This window comes from Amblyomma mixtum, chromosome 1 (assembly GCF_055824585.1).
Source record: "Amblyomma mixtum isolate Tamu chromosome 1, ASM5582458v1, whole genome shotgun sequence".
In the NCBI taxonomy this organism is placed as follows: domain Eukaryota; kingdom Metazoa; phylum Arthropoda; class Arachnida; order Ixodida; family Ixodidae; genus Amblyomma; species Amblyomma mixtum.
In genome coordinates, this window is record NC_143012.1 from 168,144,887 (window position 1) to 168,163,649 (window position 18,763).

Here is an 18,763-nt window from a genome sequence, read left to right on the forward strand (position 1 = left end):
AACCAAGGTTATGTACTGGATCCAGCTTTTTAAGGTTCGATGGCCTCGCAGACCCGTATACTATGCACCCATAGTCGAAGGAAGAGAGCACTACTGACAGATGGATGTGCAATAGGCACATACTATCGGACCCCCCGAGTTTTAGTGACAGCACTTAAAGTATATTCAGGGATGGGGTTGCTTTCTTTTTTAGGGTGTTTATGTGCGGCAGGAGCGTGAGCTTTTTGTCGAAAGTTGGGCCTAAAAATTTGTCTCCTTGTTTTACAGGAAGTACGGCTTTATTTAAGTGGAGGGTGGGATCAATAGGCAGTCCTATTTGGAGCGGGAAAAGAACAGCAACTGTCTTTCGCGGGGAAAACCTAGAACCATTTCTGTCAGCCCAGATTGCTAATTTCTTTATGGTGAGCTGTGTTTGTCTTGCACAAGTACACTCTTAGAACTAAAGGAGTACAGAGGAGTGCCCAGAACACACTTTGGAGGAGTATTCGCTTGTCCCATATCCCACTCCTTTTTCCAGAATAAAATTATTCCCTCTGGACAAAGAGTGATTGAACACCTACTCATGGAGTACTGTCCTACTCCTGCAATAGAGTACAGGCACTCCTCCGAGGCAGTAAAGCTACCACATTCAAGCAGCATCCTATTACTCTTTCAGGTGGAGTTCCAGGACTCCGTTCGTTAAGAGTGACTGTACTCCTTCAAGGAGTATCAGCCCAGATGTTATTTTACTCCTTCGAAAGGAGTTTCACGTGTTTCCAATGTATCCTACCAATTTTCTTATTTCACATATTCTTCAAAGCAAGTTATTCATATCTTTTGCAGCATCCACCTGCTCTACATCTACAAAAGAGTAATGAGCAAAATAGATTATGATCTTTGAGCAGAATAATTTTTGCTCATACAACTACTTTATGGCTACACTACAGTTTGCGCATTAGTATGGTGCTCAGTCTGTGTTGGGAATAACAATGCTTCAATAAATAGTGCCAAAAATTTACAACACTCATAACTTTTTATTTTTCACTCATTGCTGCGATTGTTGTGGCTGCCCGAAACACACTCGGGAGGCGCTCGCTGGGATCAAGCCCCATTAGCGTTTCAAGAAGCAGACAGGTCCGCTTTGCTTTTGGGGTGTACTTGACATTAAATGCCCAGAACACCGCCAAAAGCAAAGCGAACCCATCTACCAAATCCATCGCAGTGAGCTGTAATCGCTCAAAGGAAACAAGGACGCTAGATGATGCTGCAGCTTGCTCGGCTGAGTGAAGGACCTTCGGGTACATATGCATTTCTCCAGGTGCCTGCAAATATGAACGACAATAATGCAAGTAAGGGTCAAATTCAATGCCCTTTTCATATTATCCTGCATATAACCCCATGAAAAAAGAATGCAACTAGAACGTAGTGATCGTGTGCGTCATGTTGCCACTAATGTGTACCTAAGGCAGTAACATATTCTGACCTAGTGCAGACACCTTTCATTGCAAACCTTTATTCACAGCTACAATTTTATGAAGCTCAATACAATTATCACTGCACTAGTCCTTTCAAAAGCTGTGTGCAAGTAAAAGAAGCACATATTTACCAAATGAAAATTGCAACATGAGCAAGCTCTTCTGCAAGTATCAACATGATCAGCCTGACTACGCCTACTGCGGGGCAAAGGCCTCTCCCATATCTCACCAATTAACCCTGTCCTTTGCGAGCTGCGGCCACCATATCCCCGCAAACTCCTTAATCTCATCCGCCCACCTAACTTTCTGCCGCCCCCTGCTACGCTTGCCATCTCTTGGAATCCACTCCGTTATCCTTAAGGACCATCGATTATCTTGCCTTTGCATTACATGCCCTGCCCAAGCACATTTCTTCCCCTTGGTTTCAACTAGGATGTCATTAACCCGTGTTTGTTCCCTCACCCACTCCGCCCTGTTCCGATCTCTTAACGTTACACCTATCATTTCTTTTTCCATAGCTCGTTGTGTTGTCCTTAGTTTAAGCTGAACCCTCTTCGTTAGCCTCCACGTTTCTGCTCCATAGATACAAGTAAGATACAAGTGCGGCATACTTTTCTCAAGTCAAGTCAAGTCAACTTTATTCCAGGCATGTGGGGGATATTGGAAAACTGCCATACATGATCTGAGATAACCTGCCATATTCGCTCCACCCCATTCATATTCTGCTAGTTATTTCCCTCTCATGATCCGGATCAGCGGTCACTACCAGCCCTAAGTAAATGCATTCCCTTATCACTTCCAGTCATTGCTAAAACCACACCTATTGTGGATGATGGTTGCTTGCCACATAATACATTGTGCAATTTAAAATATATAGTAAACTTGAATCTGGAAAACACTTTAACCAATGACAGTTTTCTCGCTGAAGAGAAATGGCTGTTGCAGTTTCTCTTTCTCAGATACCATTAACTGAATTTCATGCTCTAAAAATTGTGAAGGAAAAATTATTGTAATGGGAACGACCGGCAGCCGTTCACGCGGTGGGACGAAGAGGAGAACGAAGTGCTGTGCTGGTTTTCGGTGTGACTCCTGGGTGTGTGCCTGCCGTGACGCGTCTTTGATCAACGGCCTCCGACCTGTGCTTCGAAGACGCACCTGTACACTTGGTGGAGGTGCTTCGATCCCCGTACCGGTGCTCAACCTGGAACTCAGGAGCGGAACGCTACTTGCACCGCCAACAATGCCAAACAGTTCGACGCAGTCGTCGCCGGCCACCCCTGCCACCGTCCTCTGTTCCGGGGTCCAACGACAGCGCGACCCTTCCACATTTAGCGGTACGGACGACCAGGACGTCGACGACTGGTTGGCGTCCTACGAGCGCGTCAGCACTTACAATCGGTGGGACGATTCCATCAAGCTGAGAAACGTGCTCTTCTATCTCACAGACGTTGCCAACTTATGGTTTCGTAACCATGAAGCGGACCTTCCCACCTGGTCGTCATTCAAGACAAGCTTCGCCGACGTTTTCGGCCACCCCGCCGTGCGGAAACTCCGCGCCGAGCAACGTCTCCGTGCTCGAGGCGCAGCTACCGACCGAAACATTCACCAGCTACATTGAAGACATTGTCGATTTATGTAAGCGCGTGAACCGACAAAGTTAATAACATTCTTAAAGGCATAGCAGATGACGCTTTCCAAATGCTCCTGGCGAAGAACCCCACCTCCGTCATTGCCGTCATCGAGCTGTGCCAAAGCTTCGACGAGTTGCGCAAGCAACGCGCTTCTACGCGGCAGTCTGGTGCGGCCCCCGAGAGTCTTGCTGGCTTGGCCCTTGGTCCCTCGTCTTCGGACCAAACCCTCTTCATGGAGCGCGTGAAAGATTTTATACGCGAGGAAATCGCCCGCCAGCTTTCTCTTCTCCATCACGTTCGAGACCCTGTCTGCCCTACTGCCGACCTAGCGCCCTCCCTTGCGCCGACTATCCGCCGTGTTGTTCAGGAGCAGGTCGCTGCAGTCCTGCCGTCCAGCCCCCCGCCTCCTCCTGTCGCAGCACCACTCACCTATGCGGACGCCGTCCGACGGACACCGCGCTCGCTTGCCTCTCCTACGTACCGCAGCAGCCCTGCCTATTATGCTCCAACCCCATCCATGCCACTTCCGCCAGCCTCGTTTCCTCGCACACGATGACACCCTACGAACCCTTGGCGCACCGCCGATAATCGGCCCATCTGCTACGCTTGTGGGCTTCCAGGGCACGTCGCACGTCTCTGCCGTCAGCGCTTGCCTCGCTATGGGGATGCTGCGCGCCCGTACGATCACGGATACGATCACGAGCCGACCTTGCCCAATGGCTCTTCTGGCTCGTCTATGTCTCGACTCGACTCGACTCGACTCGCCGCTCGCCTTCGCCTCGCCGCCGTTCAATTTCCCCAATGCTTCGGCGACCGGAACCTCTCCGTGAGGAAAACTTAATGCCGCAGTTCCGGAGGCAAGAACTTCGTCTTTTGCGAACTCACCAAGTACTCCGTTTGCTCCCGCTAATGTGGTTCAGGCGTTTGTCGAAGGTGTACCTGTTCTCGCGCTCGTTGACACGGGCGCTGCCGTGTCTGTGATTAGTGACTCTCTTCGCCGCAAAATTCGCAAGGTGACGACGCCCCTGTCTGACTTTTCGCTCCGTACGGCCACCTCACAGCGCATTCACCCCATCGCAGCCTGCACCGTACGAGTTTCTATCAACGACGTAGAATATCTCATCGAGTTTGTTGTGCTGAGTGCGTGCTCTCACGATATCATCCTAGGATGCGACTTCCTGTCAACCCACCATGCAGTGATTGATTGTGCTCGTGCTGAACTTGCGCTATCTTCCGTGTGTAACGTTTCCCTGTGCGACCTGCCTGTGCCCTCCGCTAAACTTCTCGTAGCCGCCGACACCACCATACCTCCCTTTTCTTCTGTCCTCGTCCCGCTCTTACCTGACTCTGCCTTTGGCAGCCCTGTTCTCTTCACACCCACTACTGCTGCCACCCGCCGTCGCCACCTTCTGATTCTTTTCGCTGTTCTCACGATTTCCGGTGGTAACTGTGCCATTTATGTCTCCAACCCTTTTGCTTGCCCGTCCTCTCTCCTTCGCGGCGAATGCCTCGGTCGTATCGAAGAACTGGACCCTGCACTTGCCTACGAGTTCTCTGATAACCGTGCATGTCCCGAGGTTGCTCTCCTGGACATTTGTGCGACCACGCCCGATCCGCGTCCCGCCGACGTATTTCATCGCGCCATCGCTACCGACCTTCCGCCCGCTCAGCGTGACCAGCTACTGCAACTTCTCCAACGCTTCAGGGCGTCTTTTGACCTTTCCCAACCTTCTTTGGGCCGTGCGTTCGCCGTCTCTCACGAAATTGACACAGGTACGCACGCCCCCTTGCGCCAGCGACCGTACCGCGTCTCGCCCACAGAGCGCCGCGTCATCCGTGACAATGTCGACGATATGCTACAGCGCGGCATCATACAGCCTTCTCACAATCCTTGGGCCTCTCCTGTTGTCTTGGTGACGAAAAAAGATGGCTCCATCCGGTTCTGCGTGGACTACCATCGTCTCAACCAGATTACTCGCAAGGACGTTTACCCTCTACCCCGAATCGACGACGCATTGGACTGCTTGCAGGGAGCGGAGTATTTTTCGTCCTTAGACTTACGCTCTGGATACTGGCAAGTCCCGATGGCTGCTGCTGACCGGCCGAAAACCGCCTTCGTCACACCAGACGGCCTGTATGAATTCAATGTCATGCCATTCGGCCTATGCAATGCCCCAGCCACATTCGAGAGAATGATGGATAATATTCTCAGCGGGCTCAAATGGGAAACGTGTCTGTGCTATCTGGATGACATTGTCGTTTTTTCCAAAGATTTTTCTTCCCATTTACTTCGCCTCCAGCGTGTTCTCACGTGCCTTACTGCAGCCGGGCTACAACTAAACCTCAAGAAATGTCACTTCGGTGTCACGAAGCTGACGATATTAGGTCATGTCATCTCCAAAGATGGTGTTCTTCCTGACCCTGCCAAACTTCGCGCCGTCGCTGACTTTCCCAAACCGACCACCTTAAAAGAACTTCGCAGTTTTGTAGGCTTGTGTTCATACTTCCGCCGCTTCATCCGGAATTTCGCCCGTATCATCGCCCCTTTAACGCAGCTTTTTGCCGGCAGCCCGAACCTCTCGTCTTGGTCACCCGCCTGCGATGCCGCATTCGACACTTTACGTCGCCTTCTGGTCTCCCCGCCAATACTGCGCCATTTTGATCCTGACTGTCCGACCGAAATTCACACTGACGCGAGCGGTGTGGGGTTGGGCGCAGTTCTTGCCCAACGGAAGACTGGGTATCCAGAATATGTTGTCGCTTACACCAGCCGCACTCTCACCAAGGCGGAATCTAACTATTCAGTGACAGAAAAAGAGTGTCTGGCCATCATTTGGGCGATTGCCAAGTTCCGCCCTTACGTCTACGGCCGGCCGTTCTATGTCGTCACCGACCATCATGCTCTTTGCTGGCTGTCCTCCCTCAAAGATCCCTCTGGCCGACTTGCCCGCTGGGCTTTACGTCTGCAGGAATTTGATATTCACGTCATTTATCGCTCTGGACGCAAGCACTCCGACGCCGACGCACTTTCCCGTTCACCACTTCCTTGCGATTCCGCCTCTGCCCTCGTCTGTGCCTATGATTTCTCGTCGTTCGGTGTCCCTGATATGCTCTCCGAACAGCAGCAGGATCCTTGGATCAACTCACTCCTCACCTTCCTCTCTAATCCCTCGCCACCTTCTTCATCCCGTACTCTTCGTCGCCAAGCCCACCATTTTGCCGTTCGTGATGGCCTCTTATACCGGCGTAACTACCTGTCCGAAGGGCGGAAGTGGCTGTTGGTGATTCCTCGCCACCTCCGTGCTGCGATCTGCGCCTCCTTCCACGCAGACCCACAATACGGCCATGCCGGTGTATTGAAGACGTATGCTCACCTGCGTCTGCGATATTATTGGCGCGGTATGTACCGCTTCGTACGACAGTACATTCGGTCGTGTACAGCCTGCCAACGTCGCAAGAACCCTCCCCGCCACCACACCGCCCCATTGCAGCCGTTACCCTGCCCTGCCCGCCCCTTTGACCGCGTCGGCATTGATCTTTCCGGTCCGCTTCCCACCAGTTCGGCTAAAAACCGCTGGGTCATCGTGGCCGTTGACCACCTAACCCGCTACGTAGAAACATCGCCTCTCCAATCTGCGACCGCACAGGACGTTGCTTCTTTCATCCTACACCGTCTTGTTCTTCGTCACGGCGCCCCGAAAGAATTGCTCAGTGACCGTGGCCGTGTTTTTCTATCGGAAGTCGTCGCGGCACTGCTCAAGGAATGCAAAATGGTTCATCGCCGTACCAGCGCCTATCACCCCCAAACCAACGGCATGACTGAACGGTTCAACCGCACTCTCAGTGACATGCTCGCCATGTACGTTGATACCGCCCACTCCAACTGGGATAAAGTACTTCCTTTCGTAACCTACGCGTATAATACGGCTACGCAGACAACGACGGGATTCTCTCCTTTCTTCCTCTTATATGGTCGCGAGCCTACCTCCACAATGGACACCATCCTTCCCTATCGCCCTGATTCTTCCGAGACAACATCCTTCTCCGAAGCCCACATGTATGCCGAAGAATGTCGACAACTTGCGCGCTCTTTCACCACACAACTCCAGCAGCACCAGAAGCACCGTCGGGACCCCTTGGACCCTCCCTCGTCATATCCCTCCGGCGCACTCGTTTGGCTCTGGGTGCCTTCCTCCACTCCCGGCCTCGCCACGAAACTACTTCCCGCTATCACGGCCCTTACCGCGTTCTTCAACAAACTTCTCCCGTGAATTACATAGTTGAGCCCCTTGACCCCTCCCCGGATCATCGTCGCCGGGGGCGTGAAACTGTACACGTCGAGCGTCTTAAGCCCTACTACGATCCGACAATTCTTTCGTCCCCGTAAGTCGCCAGGATGGCTTCTTTTCGCCGGGGAGGTAACTGTAATGGGAACGACCGGCAGCCGTTCACGCGGTGGGGCGAAGAGGAGAACGAAGTGCTGTGCTGGTTTTCGGTGTGACTCCTGGGTGTGTGCCTGCCGTGACGCGTCTTTGATCAACGGCCTCCGACTTGTGCTTCGAAGACGCACCTGTACATTATAAATTTTCATCTTAATGGTACAGACAACAAATTTCAGTTGCACATTTTTTTTCTTTTTAATGATGCATAAGGCATTACTATCCATGGATAACCACACAGCATTTGCCTATGAGTGCTGAATAATTTGTAATTAAATATCTCCTCTCTCCTGCTTCACTTTTAAAAACAGCAATGGCAATGCCATCAAAGATCAGTATAAGCCAGGTGAGGCATGAGGAAAACTGCAATTAGTTGCTATGCTTTAGCATAGCAACTAATTAAAACGATGAAGTAGCGATATCATAGCTTTTTTGTGCCTTCCATGACCTATACTGAACACTGATGTAATAGCAATTGCTATGCTATTGAAACTGAAACAGGCAAGAAAAGAAATCTGATTGTAATTATTTACTAATCACAGGCGAATACCATGCAACAATTCTATGCATACGAATGCCCAGCACGTCGCTACAAAGAACACACATAACCAAAAATTTCTATATACTCATTTAAGGTAATACTACTTCCCACGCAAGAACAAGACAGCGGTGTGTAAAGTTTTTGCTTTCATAGTAATTAAATCTATCAAATGGCAAATTAGACAAAGCATGTCTGCTCTTTATAAGTATGCAATACTGACATTGTTTGACCCTAGCATTTGGCATGAATGAGAACTGTGATTACTTTGCACATTATGCGCCAGTTCATACCATTATGCACAGTTTAGATTTGCAAATGTAATATGTAATTCCTATGACTGCCACACTAGTGCACTGCAAGCCAATGAAGCTGTCTTGCATTTGCAATGTGCTCACTACTTTTACGCAACACTGATCACTTCAGTATATCTGCACCGTCCTGTAGACGGCCACGGGATAGCTAAAGTTAAGGCTACTTTATGTGATGGAAACCAATGACAAGACAACAAAGATGAAAAGCCTCAACCACTGTCCTGGTGCTGGGATGTCTAATAAGAGCCCAGAAAGACTCGGTTTCAATATGCCAAACCCTCTGCATAAAATTACCCTGTGCGAAAATACCCCACCCCACCCTAGCTTAATTTCTGTCCACGTGCACAAGACACTGGGAGATCATGTGCAGCATGCGATCTGGGTATGAAAACTTGCTACAAGTGAATCATTTGTAATCAAATTACTGGGCCCTTACTTAAGCCAGAAACTCAAGCACTCATCAGAGCAATCCTATAAGGAAGGAAATGTGAACCAGCAAGAATATTCCACTGCACAGAAAACCAGGTTACATTTATATGTCACTATTTTGAAACATTAAGTCTTAGAAGCAAAAAAGCAGGTGCATACCAGCTGAGCAATAATTGCAGCAGGGCTTTCCTTGACTAGTCGTGGTATAGCCATCAAGACTTCTGCAGCATAGTGATCTGCAGCAAAAAAAAAAGGAACTTAACAATATACGTGGACCGCATGCAAACAGTACAAATCTTGACAAGGCTGAAAGAAAGTATTGAGTGATGAGCCACAATGCTGAAAACCACACAGAGCTCCCTGTTCATGGCTAGGTATGGCAAGCTACATTGGCATGCATCATTTGGAAATCTACCAAAACAAACAGCGAAGGACATGCAGTTAACCCCTCAAAACAGATGCTTCCAAGGCTCGCTGCACCTGTTATAAATATTACCCTAAATATTGCAATCAAGCTGCCCGTGTACTGTTCTGTCAGTGTAATATTGTGGTCGACGATTGCCATGGGCTCAAGATTACACGCGCATCCAAATTCTACTCTAAACTATCACAGAGCCAGATTACGATAGCAACAGGCATATGTAGTCACCTGGCAGCCTCCCAGGAAGAGTGCAGTGGAAAGTGCCTACGCATGCTGAACACAGTTGCTATTTGTGGATTTTTTCCCCCATATTACAAGCCCTCAAGTTGGGGCGTGTGGCCTTTAGTTGACTATAAATGTTGTCCTATGTTTTCCCTGCATGGCTGATGAGACTGACGAGGCTTTTTGAGGGATTGCATGTCATAACACGTTTCCCTTTTGTCAATAACCAAAATCTGCCTATCATTTGTTGCCATCCTGTTTGAAAGACATTTGTTGTTTGCCTCTGGCATTCGATGCGCTATTTTAGGCTGCTAGAGAAAGTGGAACTTTGAACAGGTGGTCATTTTGAGCATTCTTTTTGCCACCTCACCAACAACGTTGAACATTTAACCTTCACGACGACCTCTATTTGTGCTCTTTCAGCCACTTGCGCGGCTTTTCATGAGGCATTTCCTTGCATTTTCAGTTGATGTCAATGAAAGTGGTCACACACAGATGCACGATGAGGATGAATAAATGAAGTGGAGTTCACTAATTCAAGCGTATTAAATGCCTGGGGAGATGAATATCACAAATATAATTCATTTGCCTTAACGGTACTTACATCTTAAGATTTAAACAAACGAAAATAACACAATAAAAATGAAAACAACTGTTCGATACAACTCAAGATCAGAGTGGGAAATCCCCTCACAAGAGACCCCCCCAACCAGTGGCAGTGACCCGCTGTTATGACGTTGCAATCAACTTTTCGATCCTGCCAGGCCACAAGCTGTTGGCTGGCAGGTGCAAGCCGACTGAGTGTGATGTCATGCTTCACTGCGACAGTGTAAGAAGCCAGCGCCACACTGCGGCTACATACGACGCATGGGGTGGCGGATGAGGAAGAGAAAAAGGAAAATGATACGTGGCAGAGAGAACGCGTGGCAGAGTGGAGGAAGAGCGCGGTCGGCGACGGATGCGTACGAGCTCTGCTGGCTCCCCGAGCTCCCAGGCTTGGGCATCAGCCGCAGTCGTCCGGGTGACCAGACCCGGACAGCCGTCATCGGGAGCCTCAGCCACCAGAACCAGGCGCCTCTCTTCCCCTCCGCTGCATACCCGGGCTACCTGACCTAGGGGCGTGCCCGGAGTACACCACGTGCCTAAAGACTGCCCTGACGCCCAGCCACACCTCCTCTCTCTATGCACCAGGCTCATCACTGGGACACAAAAGAAACGTAAGTGTGCTTTTCCTTTTTAACTCTCTTCTCGCAACTGTTTTGTTTTCCTTTTCTTTTTCTTCTTTGTTCTCTTGTCTCTTGGATTTTTTTTCTCGTTTCATTTCAATACTTAAATTAGAGTTTCCTTTCCTGCAAATGCCGCCTTCTTTATTTCTTTCCTTCAACTCAAATTTTAATGCGTAAATTTGACCTGAACTCTTTCCCCTCAAAAATTAAAATTCATGAGTTAAAGGAAAGAAATAAAGGAGGCGGCATTTGCAGGAAAGGAAACTCTAATTTAAGTATTGAAATGAAACGAGAAAAAAACCAAGAGAAAAGAGAACAAAGAGGAAAAAGAAAGGGAAAACAAAACAATTGCCTGAAGAGAGTTAAAAAGGAAAGGCACACTACGTTTCTTTTGTGTCCCAGTGATGAGCCTGGTGCATAGAGCGAGGAGGTGTGGCTGGGCGTCATGGCAGTCTTTAGGCACCTGGTGTACTCCGGGCACGCCCCCAGGTCAGGTAGGCCGGGTATGCAGCGGAGGGGAAGAGAGGCGGCCCGTGTTGAGAAGCTGTGGGCTGGGATGGGAGAGAGGCGCCTTGTTCTGGTGGCTGAGGCTCCCGATGACGGCTCTCCGGGTGTGGTCGCCCGGATGGCTGCGGGTGATGCCCAAGCCCGGGAACTCGGGGAGCCAGCAGAACACGTCCACGTCCGTCCCCGACCTCTTCCTCTTCTCTCCCGTTCTCTCTGCCACGTATCACTTTCCTTTTTCTCTTCGTCCGCCCCCCTCCCCCCCCCCCCCCCCCGTGCGTCTTATGTAGCCGCAGTGTGGCGCTGGCTCCTTGCAGACAGTAGGCCAGCCACAATGGTTGGAAGGCCTCATTTCAGAAAATTTGCCGCCGTGTTCTTGGGTTAAGTGATAAGAGACAACAGCAAAGCATAAAACTTAATTCTAAACTTGTATGTTAAGAAGCACCTGAAACATGCATTAAAACTGCTATTGGAAACACATGCAATAACTTTTGTTAACATGCTTTTTGAGAGGTAAGTAAGAATAAGAAGCTAGTGACAAAGAGAGTTAGTGCATGCAGATGTGTTTCACGCTGAAAAGCGCAGGTCCACATGTAGAAGGGTGTGATGAGTAGACTTGATATGGAATGCAGGGAAGCATGGTCAGCCTGTGAAAATAAAGCAGTAGTGTCAGTAGCCGCAGCTTTTAAGAGACGGCGCCTTTCAAAGTTTTTGCTGGGCATAAGTGATGCTAAACGCTTATTATGGCTGCTTCAGAAGACTTTAATTTGGACAGGCTCTAATTTGCTCCTTCAACGTACTAATATGATTGTTCCATGAGATTAGATGCATTTTGAACACTAAAGCTTTCAAGACTGCTACTGAAAGACTGATGCCATTAAATGTTCAGTACAGCACAACAACAACCTCAGTAGAGAGGCTGGCATCATGACTAATTTTGTTTTTCCTAATGTCAATTAGATATTCAGACCACATGGAAAGCTCACACTCATTGTCGAAGTCTTGTACTGTATGCTTGCTTCTGCAAGCTAAAGCCAGTATTGTTTCGCCGTATTTTTCCACAAGTTCACACATTTTTTGTTTCCCATTCACACCAGTCAGCCTCTGGAACTCGCTGTGGAGCTGAAAAGAACAAAAGAGAGGCCATGGTTCAGCATTTACTTACATTGGATGTTGTTCTTGAAACATTACTGAGTAGCTGCATGAACTACACTTGTATTTAGGCTATCCTCTTTAACTACTGAGTTAGTGAATGCTGATTAGTGAATGCAGAGACCGGAGCCAGTGTTCGCGTCTCAGCCATGAAAGAGTTTTAGTTCAGAAAAAATGTTTTGTCAATATAGCCATTATGAAAAGGCTGGCTTTTTAATTCTCTGCTTTTAAATAAGCATACTGATTCAGGAATACTAAAAGGTATGAAAAAGTTGTACAATCAACAAGGACAGGTTATAGGGACTTGCTGGCACCAAGCTACCACGTGTTTTAAGTTCAGGCTTGCACACCAAATATGCCCATACACAACGGCTGTTAAATTAGAGTTGAAAGAAAAGTCAACAGAAAAAAAACCATGCCAGTAGGAGGTGAAGCACACAAAAAATGGCATGTTCTTCCTCATTATTGCAGGTAATGCATTAATAGTGAAATAAAAAGCTCCGTAAGAACAGCGACCACCTTATAATGATATGGTGCAGCACGCATATGAAAACCGAAGCCAGAAAGTAAGCAGGTGCTGAAAACAAATCCCAAACCAAACTTAAAATTAATTTCAAAAATGAAACACAAATAATGGCACTGCAACAGAAGATAAAACTATGAATTTAAATTTGTTTTAGAAGAGGTGCTTGTCATGGTTATTTTCCTTGCCAGGCTTTAGTTTCACTATGCATGTGTAGCACTGCCATTGTAAGCTGGTCTCTATTCTTATCGAACCTTAGTCTTTGTTCCATCCTTGCACATTGTCTCTAAGAATGCAAAACATGACATTTTTTTAAAATTCATTTTGCTCTAAACAGCTACACTTCCTATACTTTCTAGCATCACTGTAAAAAATTCATAGCATATCAATTAAAGCACAGTAAAATGTAAGATGGCATTGGCACTTAGTGACAGCAGCTTATTCATGCAGTCAAAAAAGATGTTGCACTCGCCTCTCGCTCAGTGCCTAGGGCTGGGTAGACATCAAGTAGCTCTTCCAAAGCTGGTTTTTTCTTGATGTAATCCCTTCGAATCTGAAAAGTTTTATCCATTGACTGTCTGATCTTCTCGGCATTTCCACCTGCCATGCGGATTTCTTTCTTCATCAGTTCAATGTACCCTGCAAGGCTTCTTTCGTCATCCGCATTCAAATAGGGAGCATTCTAAAATGCTCTCTGCAAATTAAAAAGCAGACATGACACATGCGTACACATACAAAAGGTATCACAAAAGACTTAATCAGCAGTAAAGTTCCACTGAGGTTTATGATTGGCTTTAGACCATGCCTATCGTGTGGCTGCTGGGCTAAAATTTTCAAAATAGCTGTACAATTTCTCTGTTACAGTACGCATTACAACTGCAGCCCTTATGTGAAATTGCTGACTATTACCGACGTGCTCCTACCGCGCCAAGCTTAGACTACATAGAATGGACATGACAAAGAGAAGAAGTCCAGAATTCCAAATAAAATTTCATTAAATGCACAATAATTTATATAGACCACTTTCAAAGGGGGCAGCCATGTTAGAGACATGGTGATCCAATTATGAATATTATACCGAAAGAAAACAACTCGTCGAATAAGGACACAAGATCCACATGAGCGCTAACTGAAATTTTACTTACGTACAAGATGAGTAAATAGGCAGCAGGAAGGAGCGGGAAAATGTGGATTGGTGCGTGGTCACCACGAAGCAGTGTAGTCACGTCACAGAGTGAAAAGATTATAAAGGACGGCGCAAAACTGAAGTTAAAAGCAATAAGAATCGACAATATAAAGGGCTGTGACAGGTAAAGAACTTTGAAGAAGGTAAAAACGATAAAACACATGGCCAAACGCTGGGTAAAAAAGTGAAAATTGTAAAGGCACAAAAGAGAATTGAAAAATAAATAAATAAAAGAAAAAATGTTTACCGCTGGACAAGATTTCACTTCACGTTAACACAGATCACTAGGTAGCCATCCTGGGCGACACCACCAGAGAAGTGCAACAAAACAACTGCATAAAGGTTTGCTTACAGGCAACACATGATGCACATGAATGGCAACAAACGATGGTGCAGTGCTCATGCATTCCTCTAGTGGGGTAGTCTAGGCTTAGCACAGAACGGACTACAAGCTTATCTTTTATACTTTTACTAAAGCAGAAACCAATATTTTAATAAAAAGGCATGATTCGGAGGGTGTGTTTACCTTTCTTTCAAGGAACTGTGGTCCCTCAGTACAGGTCACATCCTCCCCACTGGCAGAATTGCGTTCTTTTGCTTTTCGCCTTTTCGCATCCACTTCAATGAAGCCTGCTGGGAGTTTTTTTTCTGATATTTTTGGCTTTGAACTTTAGGGCAGTCTGCCATGTGAACTGCAGAGTTGTTTTTTTTTAAAATAAAATCAGATCAGTAAATCAGTACTTTCGCTTACATCAAGAAAATAACAAGCAGTAATTGACACAGTAAAATGCCATATTTGAGAAACAAGGTATTCTATGCAGCCAAGGACTTGTACGTCCAGACACAGATGTAGAAGCAAAGAAAAACAAGCTGCATGATATTTTTTTTAGGCTGCTTGCATCAGTGAAGAAAAGTCAGCCCGAAAATTTCAGAGTACAAAAAAGAAGCCCAGAAAGTCCAATTATTTTGTTGTGCAACTAGGCGAACATTCAGAAACAAAAATATGTGCAATGATGAGCTGCAGCCAATGGAAAGCAGCGCATTTTTGCTTTTCATAAGTAACTGCATTCAACTGTCATTCATTTAAACTAAGCAGCTTGATTTGGAAACCCACCCAATACACAACTGCTTTCAGTTGCTAGCAATTTATTATTCTTTATCACCGACTAGTTCCAAGGAGATAAAGGCAATCAAACATGTTGTAGTCTTAATAAAAAAGGGCGATTTCAGAAAGCTTAAAGTCGCATTGGGAAAAACTGCAGGAGCATTAAATTTTTGTTCTTAGTAAAATTTAAACATTTGGTTCTTGTGGCTCTGCTAACATTTCTTGGTCAAAAAAGATATCAAATACAGAGAAATTCGATCTTGAAAATGAAATATTTTCACTGCAACTTAGCATAAACTTGTGATGATGACACTGTGACTATTATGAGGTCTTCGTGAACCCTGACTGGAAAACCGTGGGTGTGCACTATCATTTCAGAGGTGAAAGAAAAAAAGTAAGATAATCAGACTAACGGCATTGCAGGTTGCTTGAGAAAGCGACCAGTGGCATTGAGACTTGTCTGTATTTCATTTTTTGGTCTTCCCTAGATTATGGGAGCGTTGCATTCAGTGAAAGTTCTCTCTCATTAAAATATGCAAATCAATTGACTCAGGCCATCTAACATTGGCCTTCACTGTTTCTTAAAAATGCACAAGCATTTTCAATTGCTTACACATGTTTCTGTAAAAGATTCAAAGCCAGTATGCTAGTATCAGGCATCTGTTAAATCCACACATTGGATTGTCATGGATGGCATACAAGCAGACTTTTCATGAGCTCAGACTTAAGAGAAATTACTGCTGCTGTGCAATTAAGTCAGATAAAATCTTAGATAAGCTGCAGACTGAAAACAGTTACGAATGCACAGCTTGAACATATCACAGATGCCACTAACATGCATCACTCATAATTTCCACTCCTGAAAAGAAGCCAACCTCAAGACTATGACAGTAAGCTAAATTCCATAGTCACTATAATATCAGTACTACGTAATTTGATTTTACAAAACACCAGATCTTTGGTAATGATTACTATGTGACATGTACATTGTAAATGACTTATTTACATTACTCACCTCATTATTTCATGAGTTTGGTTAAAGTGTCAGTTCTAAATTTCGTGAAGCAAAACTGACAGGCCCCTTAGTGCTCCCCTCTTCCCTGCATACTGCACCTAACAAGCTGTTTGCAATGCTGTGAAGTCTGTGGCAATATGAGCCAATTCGAACGCTGTGCACTGCGAAACATGTTCCTCCGCATCTCACCCCACAACTCGCGGCTCCATCACTGGGAAGGAAAGAACACCAGTGACCAGCTGTGCTGAGCAGGAAGCTGGGCTGACTCGGCAGACCCCATGCTGACGAACGGCAGTGCACCGTTTCACAGCCAGCCTCTGCTGTGCTGTGTTCGTGTGAACTTTCTTTGCTAATTTAACCAGTGAATGAAACACTCTCTGTACTTTCAAGGCAACATCCCTAATTACACTTTCTATTACTGCAGTAACTGTTTGAAAAAGAGTCACAACGCCACTCAAATATTTAATGACTATTGGTTGCCTTCCTTATGCCTGAGAGGTCGAACTTTCAAAGTGCGGCAAAAACAACTTGTGAGATAAAGAATCAATGTGCAAGCTCTTGGATGCTGCATAGACAGGAAAGTGGCTCAGCAATGCATCATGCCTCGTTCTTGTTGCAGTGGTCATAACAGAAATTCGGCACAATACATAAAGAGAAAAGCACCAATAGCTGTTATTCCTGAAAGGGGACATTTCTCAAAGTAATCCAAATGCCTGCAAAACCCTCGCAAAGTAATTCAAATGCCTGCAAAGCTCTGTATCTTGAACAAAGACCTAAACATTCCTTTTTATGGCAAACTGATTCACATAGCAAATACAATTTGTTTTGCCAAAGCCACCACGAGCTGACAGCTTTTATGCTCGTTGCAGCTGCTTTAGAGAGGAGAGGCACTCAACACAAAGGAAAAAAAAGAACAAATTTAAGCAGACAGTAGGTAAGATTACTTTTCAACTGCTACCTGTCAGCACTCACCGACTGAACAAGTTAGCCATGAGGAGAGAAGGGAACCATTTTTAGAAATTTGGAAAGAGAGAGCTCATGAGGAGTTATTGCCACATTTTTTTAAATAAAAAAACAACATGCCAATCTCAGACACATCTCGTCTGCAATATTTTGACTCGAATTATTCGTGGGAACAATTTTTGCAACTTATGTGATTTATAAAAAATTGAAAAACAGATCACAAAAATAATTTATTTACAGCATAGAGGTCCAAACTGTCCAACCACTTAAAGACAACTGTGAGGAAACAAGAAAACTGCTCACATGTCCTTCACCACAGGCATCCCTCAGCTGGGGATATTGCAGCACAAGTTCTTTTGCTACCTGAGCATACAGAGGTCCTGGTTACCTGTAACAACCAAAAGTATAGCGACAATCTCGCCCCTATACAGATTTAATAGTTCTAAGTTCTCATCCCTCCTCACCTGGGCACATGGGGCAGTTGAATTTAGATGAAAAGATTTTAGAGGCGTCCCCCTTTTTCAAGTAATGTGGCACTCGTCACCCAGCCAATGTATACATATCCTACTTTTCATACGCAGCCTTGGGCCAAAGGTTTGTACAACAATGACAATGGCTCGATTCCCTTATCATGAGTAAAAACTATGGATTGGATGCATATAAGGAAGCAGCAAGCAGGGAAATCACTGCTGCGACCCAGAACGAGGAATTAGTCCTGACAATTGCCCACTGCCTAGAAACAAGTAGGCGAATGACAGCTAAAAATGGCAGCCTACCACCAAATGACTAGACGTTTTAAATGCCGTGTGCTGTTCACAGGCGTGCAGAGTGGTAAACACATTTGAACATAGGAAGTCTGAAGTTCCCACACATACATTGAGTGCATTCCATTAATGCTGCAGCTATTTATGCAAGGCTGGATATTTAATACATATATCTAAGCATATATGCGTCTTTAATGCGTCTTGAATGTATCCTTTGAGCAGCAGCATCAAGGTATTTTATCGCATTGCGGTAGCCCAGATTGGAATATGAGTGTTGAATTTAAAAATACCATAAAGAGCAACAATTCTTTTAATAAGCACTTTAAAGATGATAAAATAACCCTTACATTTAGGCTGATAAGCCGAAGTACCCTCACACACAGTTATGCATGCAGTTAATTGATCACTTACAATGTATATGATGACATCTCAAACCACAGCCAATCCACGATACGCTTTCGTAGAGCATAAGGGACGTCGTCCGGCTTGCAAAGAGTCAGCTGAGCTCTAATGTCAATTGGTGTCCTTGGAAAAGTGAATGGCACCATTGCTTTTTGCTGATAATGGTTTCCTGATGATGCAGCCATTATCTCCGGTTCATCATTGCATTCAGACACTGCAATGAACGAGGCAACCCTAGAGAGAAAGCCACATGAAGGAAAAAGAAACAAAATCAGAAATCGAAAATACAAACAGAATAAAGGTTACAGACAGGGCCATGATGGCTATTATGACAATAGACATATATAACTTGATCACAGTTGCCTTCTTGTTACTGGATATGTTTGTGAGCAAGGCACTCTGGCTAGACTCAATCGATGAGTACTGTCGTCAGCACACTTAACACGAACGTTCGATTGCGTGTCCTTCACTGGTA

The 18,763-nt window shown here is 45.9% G+C and overlaps 1 protein-coding gene across 1 annotated transcript; it reads right to left on the minus strand.

The window, feature by feature from the left end:
* Positions 1–1,013: 1,013 nt before the first annotated feature.
* Positions 1,014–18,419, minus strand: LOC149369723 (uncharacterized). The gene is made up of 7 exons (XM_089576225.1): positions 18,298–18,419; positions 17,426–17,510; positions 14,544–14,731; positions 13,326–13,543; positions 12,165–12,300; positions 8,965–9,041; positions 1,014–1,301 (listed from the first exon to the last, which is right to left on the minus strand). The coding sequence occupies exons 4-7, from the start codon at positions 13,476–13,478 to the stop codon at positions 1,014–1,016; spliced, it is 654 nt and encodes a 217-aa protein (XP_089432351.1). The 5' UTR covers positions 13,479–13,543; positions 14,544–14,731; positions 17,426–17,510; positions 18,298–18,419.
* Between the last annotated feature and the right edge of the window lie 344 nt (positions 18,420–18,763).

Coding starts and splice junctions, on each gene's coding strand:
- LOC149369723 (XM_089576225.1), bottom strand. CDS start 13,478: ATGAAGAAAGAAATCCGCATGGCAGGTGGAAATGCCGAGAAGATCAGA. Junction 12,301..13,325: donor CCCTAGGCACTGAGCGAGAG/GCGAGTGCAACA, acceptor TGTTCTTTTCAG/CTCCACAGCGAGTTCCAGAG. Junction 1,302..8,964: donor CTGCAATTATTGCTCAGCTG/GTATGCACCTGC, acceptor TCATATTTGCAG/GCACCTGGAGAAATGCATAT.